This window comes from Sphaeramia orbicularis, unplaced genomic scaffold (genome assembly GCF_902148855.1).
Source record: "Sphaeramia orbicularis unplaced genomic scaffold, fSphaOr1.1, whole genome shotgun sequence".
In the NCBI taxonomy this organism is placed as follows: domain Eukaryota; kingdom Metazoa; phylum Chordata; class Actinopteri; order Kurtiformes; family Apogonidae; genus Sphaeramia; species Sphaeramia orbicularis.
In genome coordinates this window covers 278,345-286,964 of record NW_021941741.1, presented here as the reverse complement: position 1 = coordinate 286,964, position 8,620 = coordinate 278,345, and the positions used below count along the sequence as shown (strand labels likewise).

General features: G+C 46.2%; 1 protein-coding gene across 1 annotated transcript; it reads left to right on the top strand.

Annotated features, from left to right (window-relative positions):
• Nucleotides 1-2,114: 2,114 nt before the first annotated feature.
• LOC115416903 (type II iodothyronine deiodinase-like) lies at nt 2,115-7,140 on the top strand. The gene is made up of 2 exons (XM_030130775.1): nt 2,115-2,370; nt 6,532-7,140. Exons 1-2 carry the CDS (start codon nt 2,116-2,118, stop codon nt 7,135-7,137), a joined length of 861 nt encoding a protein of 286 aa, XP_029986635.1. The 5' UTR covers nt 2,115; the 3' UTR covers nt 7,138-7,140.
• Nucleotides 7,141-8,620: the final 1,480 nt, after the last annotated feature.

Below are 8,620 nucleotides of genomic sequence, written 5' to 3'. Positions count from 1 at the left end.
AGTTTAGATTTTATAATATAGATTTTATAGTATAGATTTTATAAAATACATTTAATAATATAGATTTTATAGTATAGATTTTATAAAATAGATTTTATAATATAGATTTTATAGTTTAGATTTTATAAAATACATTTAATAATATAGATTTTATAGTATAGATTTTATAAAATACATTTAATATAGATTTTATACTATAGATTTTATAAAATACATTTAATGATATAGATTTTATACTATAGATTTTATGAAATACATTTAATAATATAGATTTTATAGTATAGATTTTATAAAATACATTTAATAATATAGATTTTATAGTATAGATTTTCTAAAATAGATTTTCTAATATAGATTTTATAAAATAGATTTTATAGTATAGATTTTCTAAAATAGATTTAATAATATAGATTTTATAGTATAGATTTTATAAAATAGATTTTATAAAATACATTTAATAATATAGATTTTATAGTATAGATTTTATAAAATACATTTAATAATATAGATTTTATACTATAGATTTTATAAAATACATTTAATAATATAGATTTTATAGTATAGATTTTATAAAATACATTTAATAATATAGATTTTATAGTATAGATTTTCTAAAATAGATTTTATAGTATAGATTTTATAAAATACATTTAATAATATAGATTTTATAGTATAGATTTTCTAAAACAGATCTTATAATATAGATTTATAGTATAGATTTTATAAAATAGATTTAATAATATAGATTTTATAGTATAGATTTTATAAAATAGATTTAATAATATAGATTTTATAGTATAGATTTTATAAAATAGATTTAATAATATAGATTTTATAGTATAGATTTTATAAAATAGATTTAATAATATAGATTTTATAGTATAGATTTTATAAAATAGATTTAATAATATAGATTTTATGGTATAGATTTTAGAATATAGATCTGTGGTCCTGAAAAGTCTCTGTTTGGAGGGTCAAACAGCCCCGCCCCTTAGCCCCTCCCCTCTGACTCATTTAGAATTGGGACACCCCTACCCCGTCACATGAACACACAGAATGGAGGGGGAGGGGCCAAAGGGTGAAATGGGGTTGGGTCTGTATGTTCGACCTATGACCCCGAAAGCCTTGGTTCAAAACTAACAACAATAACTTAGTTTTGTTTATTTATTCATTTATTTATTTATTTGTGAATGAAATTAATTGATTTGGAATGGACTCACAACAGTCAAATGAATGACAGGAGTCCAGTTAGTCCAGTTAGTCCAGTTGGTCCAGTTGGTCCAGTTAGTCCAGTTGGTCCAGTTGGTCCAGTTAGTCCAGTTAGTCCAGTTAGTCCAGTTGGTCCAGTTAGTCCAGTTAGTCCAGTTGGTCCAGTTGGTCCAGTTAGTCCACTTAGTCCAGTTAGTCCAGTCGGTCCACTTAGTCCAGTTAGTCCAGTTGGTCCAGTTAGTCCAGTTGGTCCAGTTGGTCCAGTTAGTCCAGTTAGTCCACTTAGTCCAGTTAGTCCAGTCAGTCCACTTAGTCCAGTCAGTCCAGTTAGTCCAGTTACAATGGGACATGTGTGTCCTGGTCCCTGTACAGGGACAGGACAGACCAGTGGACCTGTCTGCAGTTGGACTGTCCCCGTGGGGGGTGGGGGCGGGGCAGTATCAGTGTCAGTGGATCTGCTGTACCGGATGTTCCACCTGTCCCCGGTCTCCCCTACTTCACACTGACCTTTGCGCTGAAAAAGGAAATGAAGGAGGGCACGAGCTCTGCGTGACGTCACACTGTTTCCAGCATGAGCCCACATTTAATATGAAGCTCAGAGCTCGCGCCTCTGACTGGGACCAGGCTGCACAGGCTTCATGTCACTGCGCATGAGCAGACCCACCTGAACTCAGCAGGACTGGAGAGATCCGCCTGGTCCGAAGCATGAGCAGGTCCAGGCTGCAGGACCAGGACCAGGACTAGAACCAGGACAAGAATCAGAACCAGGACCAGGACCAGGACTAGGGCAGGTGTGCAGTGGTCATGTGAAGACCAGAACCGAACCCCAGAACTTGTGCCCACAGACTGGACCCCAGAGCCGAACCCAGGACCCTGCAGCCCCTGTGCCCCCTGTGCCTGGACACCATGGGCTCCACCAGTGTGGACCTGCTGCTGACCCTGCAGATCCTACCTGGGTTCTTCTCCAACTGTCTCTTCCTGGCTCTCTATGACTCGGTGGTTCTGGTGAAGCGGCTGGTGTCGCTGCTCAGGTTCTCCGGGTCCGGGTCCGGGTCCGGGTCCAGGTCCAGGTCCGGAGGGAACGGAGAGTGGTGCCGTATGCTGACGTCAGCAGGACTGCGCTCCATCTGGAACAGCTTTGTCCTGGACGCGCACAAGCAGGTACATGTGCACGGGTCCGGGTCCGCCCCCCCCACCCCCCAACGCACGAGCTTAACAAGTTTAATTAAAAAAGAAAAAAGAAAAGAAAACTGTAAAGTACGGAGCTACGGAGCCCGGGAGGGGACATACACAAAAGAAACAGTACTGTGTTCTGAGGCACTGGGATGTGTCCGCGTCAGCTCTGACACACCTGCGCATGTGCGTGTGCGTGTGCAGTTCAGGGGACCGGAACTCTGTCATTCTTTGTCCGATCAGAAAAGTTCCACCAGTCAGTGCCAGCTCAGACTGTGTGCTTCTGGACGTTCTCAGGCACCAGAGTAAAGTAATCCATCTGGAGCTGGAGAATGTAGAACACACAGTTCCAGACCAGCCTGGAGGGTTAGGATGGACCTGAGACTGAAGGAGAAACACCTGAAGAAGACAGGTGAAGTTCACCAGTTCCATGTGCTGGACTGTGTCCAGGACTCTGAACAGTCTGTGGTCACCTGTGGACCACCTGTGGTCACCTGTGGACCACCTGTGGACCACCTGTGGACCACCTGTGGACCACCTGTGGACCAGGTGGACTGACTGAAGGAGCACACTGAGGCTCCTACTGCAGAAGGAAGGAGGAACCCTGGAGAACCTGTGGGAGTTGGATGTTGGACTTTCTGTGCGTAAAAGTGCGCGTGACCCCCCCCCCCACACACACACACACACACACAGAGCATGTGTGTGTTCAGTGTCTGCACAGTGTGTTCATGTTCATGGTTCTGCACAAACAGCTGTGTCAGTTCACAGCTCCGACCCACACAGTCTGCACATGCAAGACTGTTCACACCAAGGAGATGTGTTCACTGTCTGTGGTAAAAGGCAGTTCTGTGGATGTGTTCACTGTCTGTGGTAAAAGGCAGTTCTGTGGATGTGTTCACTGTCTGTGGTAAAAGGCAGTTCTGTGGATGTGTTCACTGTGTGTGGTCTTTGAACTTATCATCAGGCTCTTCCTCCGTCCTTCGTCTGTGTGTGGTCTTTGAACTCATCATCAGGTTCTTCCTCCGTCCTTCGTCTGTGTGTGGTCTTTGAACTCATCATCAGGTTCTTCCTCCGTCCTTCGTCTGTGTGTGGTCTTTGAACTCATCATCAGGCTCTTCCTCCGTCCTTCGTCTGTGTGTGGTCTTTGAACTCATCATCAGGCTCTTCCTCCGTCTGTGTGTGGTCTTTGAACTCATCATCAGGCTCTTCCTCCGTCCTTCGTCTGTGTGTGGTCTTTGAACTCATCATCAGTCTCTTCCTCCGTCCTTCGTCTGTGTGTGGTCTTTGAACTCATCATCAGTCTCTTCCTCCGTCCTTCATCTGTGTGTGGTCTTTGAACTCATCATCAGGTTCTTCCTCCGTCCTTCATCTGTGTGTGGTCTTTGAACTCATCCTCAGTCTCTTCCTCCGTCCTTCATCTGTGTGTGGTCTTTGAACTCATCATCAGTCTCTTCCTCCGTCCTTCATCTGTGTGTGGTCTTTGAACTCATCATCAGTTTCTTCCTCCGTCCTTCATCTGTGTGTGGTCTTTGAACTCATCATCAGGTTCTTCCTCCGTCCTTCATCTGTGTGTGGTCTTTGAACTCATCATCAGGTTCTTCCTCCGTCCTTCATCTGTGTGTGGTCTTTGAACTCATCATCAGGTTCTTCCTCTGTCCTTCATCTGTGTGTGGTCTTTGAACTCATCATCAGGTTCTTCCTCCGTCCTTCGTCTGTGTGTGGTCTTTGAACTCATCATCAGGCTCTTCCTCCGTCCTTCGTCTGTGTGTGGTCTTTGAACTCATCATCAGGCTCTTCCTCCGTCTGTGTGTGGTCTTGAACTCATCATCAGGCTCTTCCTCCGTCCTTCGTCTGTGGTGTGGTCTTTGAACTCATCATCAGTCTCTTCCTCTGTCCTTCATCTGTGTGTGGTCTTTGAACTCATCATCAGTCTCTTCCTCCGTCCTTCGTCTGTGTGTGGTCTTTGAACTCATCATCAGTCTCTTCCTCCGTCCTTCATCTGTGTGTGGTCTTTGAACTCATCATCAGGTTCTTCCTCCGTCCTTCATCTGTGTGTGGTCTTTGAACTCATCCTCAGTCTCTTCCTCCGTCCTTCATCTGTGTGTGGTCTTTGAACTCATCATCAGTCTCTTTCCTCCGTCCTTCATCTGTGTGTGGTCTTGAACTCATCATCAGTCTCTTCCTCCGTCCTTCATCTGTGTGTGGTCTTTGAACTCATCATCAGTTTCTTCCTCCGTCCTTCGTCTGTGTGTGGTCTTTGAACTCATCATCAGGTTCTTCCTCCGTCCTTCGTCTGTGTGTGGTCTTTGAACTCATCATCAGGTTCTTCCTCCGTCCTTCGTCTGTGTGTGGTCTTTGAACTCATCATCAGGTTCTTCCTCCGTCCTTCATCTGTGTGTGGTCTTTGAACTCATCATCAGGTTCTTCCTCCGTCCTTCGTCTGTGTGTGGTCCTTTGAACTCATCATCAGGTTCTTCCTCCGTCCTTCATCTGTGTGTGGTCTTTGAACTCATCATCAGGTTCTTCCTCCGTCCTTCGTCTGTGTGTGGTCTTTGAACTCATCATCAGGTTCTTCCTCTGTCCTTCATCTGTGTGTGGTCAGTCTTCAGTCTCTGCTTTCATCTCCACAGTCTTTGTTCTTCACCGTGGCTCCTCCCTCTTCATCCTTGAATGTGACTTCCGTCACACACATGGAAACAGAACACACACAGAACAGTGGACCACACAAACCAGACCAGCTCAAATTCTACTACTGAGGAAAAAAAGTCACTGAACATCCGCATCTGTGCTCTTATTTTGGAGAGCATCATGTGTACTTTTACACACAGAAAGTCCAACATACTCCAGACTAACCCAGGTTCTCCAGGGTTCCTCCTTTCTTCTCTAAAACCTCCATGCAGTATACGCCTCAGTTTAGTCCACAGTGCCCAGACAGAAGCAGACAGTGCTTCAGTCCTGTAGACCATCCACTAAATGGAACTGGTGAACTGTACCTTTGTTCTTCAGGTGTTTCTCCATCAGTCACTCCTTCAGTCTTAGGTCCGTCCTAAACCTCCAGGCTGGTGTGTCAGAGCTGACACGGTCAGATCCAGACTGAACCCCAATGAAAAACTATTGCGTCATAACACAATAGTTTTGTTGTTTTTTTTTCGCATGTCCCTTCCTGGGCTCCGTAGTAAAGGATACTCCACTAAAAAATAACAATGAAGACATTTAGCAGAAGAAACTGTTGCATCAGAGTATTTACAACCAAGAAAATGAAAGAAAAAAGACCAAACCTATATTCTGCTGGGTCTGGGTCTGGGTCTGGGTCTGCTGGGTCTGGAACACACTGGTCCTACTGGTCTGTCCAGTCCTTTATGCTTCTGTGGTTTATGATGTTAGAGTTGGACAGATTTGGCTAATTCTGTTTCATTACATAATTAATTAAACTAATGACTGATTCCATTGGACAGTCAAATACTTTCATAAAAAAGAATCAGGATCTTCACACTCAAACAAATTCATTGTGTAAATGTTTGAAAACTTTGGATTAGTTTGAAATGTTAAACATTTAAGGGTTTTTTCATGATTAATGATAAGAGACACAATGAACCATGAGATTAGGTCCAGATCAGGTCCAGATCAGGTCCAGATCAGGCAGGATTACTGTCCCAGTCCCAGTCCCAGAACCAAACCAGGTCCAGTCCATCCATTAGTCCAGTGTTCTGTTCAACTGTAGAAGGAACCTGAACTCATGGTCAGTCTGTGAATCCATGGATCTGGACCTGATCTGGATCCTGAACTGGACCTGATCTGGACCTGAAATGTCTAAAGAAAATTAAACACAATTTTAACAGTTTAATAGTTGAATTAAGCCAAAAAAAGTCTTCAATTTAGCCAAAAATCTTGAATTAACAATTTCAAATTTCTGTCTTTGTTCTAGTGCAAAAAATCACATTAAATTCTGAAAATATTTCCATTTCCAAACGCTCCTGTAACACTAAAATGTGCCCAACCTGAAATGTCTGTATTAAATTCAGTCCAGTTTGAACTCTTTTCTTCCTGTTCCTCAGTGTTTAGTGTCTTTGGAGATCTGGTCCAGAATGCACATGTAGAAATGATGGCCCCGCCCCCTCTGACCTCCTATTGGACGCTGTGTCTCTGCAGGTCAAACTGGGCTGTGAGGCGCCCAATTCCAAAGTGGTGAAGGTTCCCGACGCCTCCCGGTGGAGCGGCAGCGGCACATCCAGCGTACTGTGCGGTGCCCGGGTTCGGATGGGGGACGAGTGTCGCCTTCTGGACTACCAGTCGTCCGATCGCCCCCTGGTGGTCAACTTCGGCTCGGCCACCTGACCCCCGTTCATCAGCCACCTGCCGGCCTTCTGCCGCCTGGTGGAGGACTTCAGCCACGTGGCCGACTTTGTGTTGGTGTACATCGACGAGGCCCACCCGTCGGACGGCTGGGTGGCGCCCCCCATGGGCTCCTGCTCCTTTAATGTCCGAAAGCACCGCAACCTGGAGGAGAGGATGGGCGCCGCCAGGAAACTGACCGAACACTTCTGTCTGCCGCCGCAGTGTCAGCTGGTGGCCGACTGCATGGACAACAACGCCAACGTGGCGTACGGAGTGTCCAACGAACGGGTGTGCATCGTACAAGGGAGGAAGATCACCTACCTGGGGGGGAAGGGGCCCTTTTTTTATAGCCTGAAGGATGTACGGCAGTGGCTGGAACGGAGCTACAGCCGACACCAGCACCAACCCAAGAGCGTCTAAACACGAACTGAAGAGCGTCTAAACGCGAACTGAAGAACGTCTAAACGCGAACTGAAGAGTGTCTAAACGTGAACTGAAGAACGTCTAAACGCGAACTGAAGAACGTCTAAACGCGAACTGAAGAGTGTCTAAACGCGAACTGAAGAACGTCTAAACGCGAACTGAAGAACGTCTAAACGCGAACTGAAGAGCGTCTAAACACGAACTGAAGAGCATCTAAACACGAACTGAAGAACGTATAAACGCGAACTCTGACTCATGTGAGCGCTTTGGCTCTTCTTCATTGGTTTGGTTTCAGTTTTGTCTATGGAGTGCCCCCTACAGTCTGGAAGTACATATTCACTGTGGTCAAACCCACCCCTAACCCCAGCCCCCTCCACCCCTAACCCCGCCCCCTCTGACCATGTGCATTTGTTTTCAATGAAGCTAATGCTGCGTTCCAGTCCACCCATAACTCCTGTTTTTCCATCCTTCTGCTGGAATGTTCAGTCAAACCCTGGGACTTCCACCCTGAACTCAAACAGATCCATGTTCTCCCAGTTCTGAGTTCTGACATCACGTAGCAACAGCGCCCCCCGTGGATGGGGTGTTTTATGCAGATTGTTTATTAAGACAAAGTATTATTCTGACATTATTTATCTGCAAATGTTCTGCATAATCATCAGCCGCTCTAGTGTTAGTTAGTTTTTACAGTCCAGTGAGTGACAGAATAAATTAAAACCAAATCTGAATCCAAACACACAAATAAACTGAACTGGTTTTATCTGAGGTTCCACATTCAGACCAATGAGAGCACAGCCCAGGTTTCAGGTAAACAGCCTGAACAGCTGCCACTGAAGACTGGGGATGAGTGAAGTACACTGGTCAGCTGTCAGAGGACGGGAGGTCAGCTGGGGTCAGCTGTCAGAGGACTGGAGGTCAGCTGGGGGTCAGCCAGAGGTCAGAGGTCAACTGGGGGTCAGCCAGTGGTCAGCCGGAGGTCAGCTGGGGGTCAGCTGTCAGAGGACTGGAGGTCAGCTGGGGGTCAGCCAGAGGTCAGAGGTCAACTGGGGGTCAGCCAGTGGTCAGCCGGAGGTCAGCTGGGGGTCAGCTGTCAGAGGACTGGAGGTCAGCTGGAGGTCAGCTGGAGGTTAGAGGTCACTGGGGGTCAGCTGTCAGAGGACTGGAGGTCAGCTGGAGGTTAGCTGGAGGTCAGAGGTCAGCCGGAGGTCAGCTGTCAGAGGACTGGAGGTCAGCTGGAGGTCAGCTGGAGGTCAGCCGGAGGTCAGAGGTCAGCTGGAGGGTCAGCTGTCAGAGGACTGGAGGTCAGCTGGGCAGCAGCCGGAGGTCAGAGGTCAGCTGGAGGTCAGCCGGAGGTCAGAGGTCAGCTGGAGGTCAGCTGTCAGAGGACGGGAGGTCAGCTGGGGGTCAGCTGTCGAGGACTGGAGGTCAGCTGGGGGTCAGCCAGAGGTCAGAGGTCAACTGGGGGTCAGCCAGTGGTCAG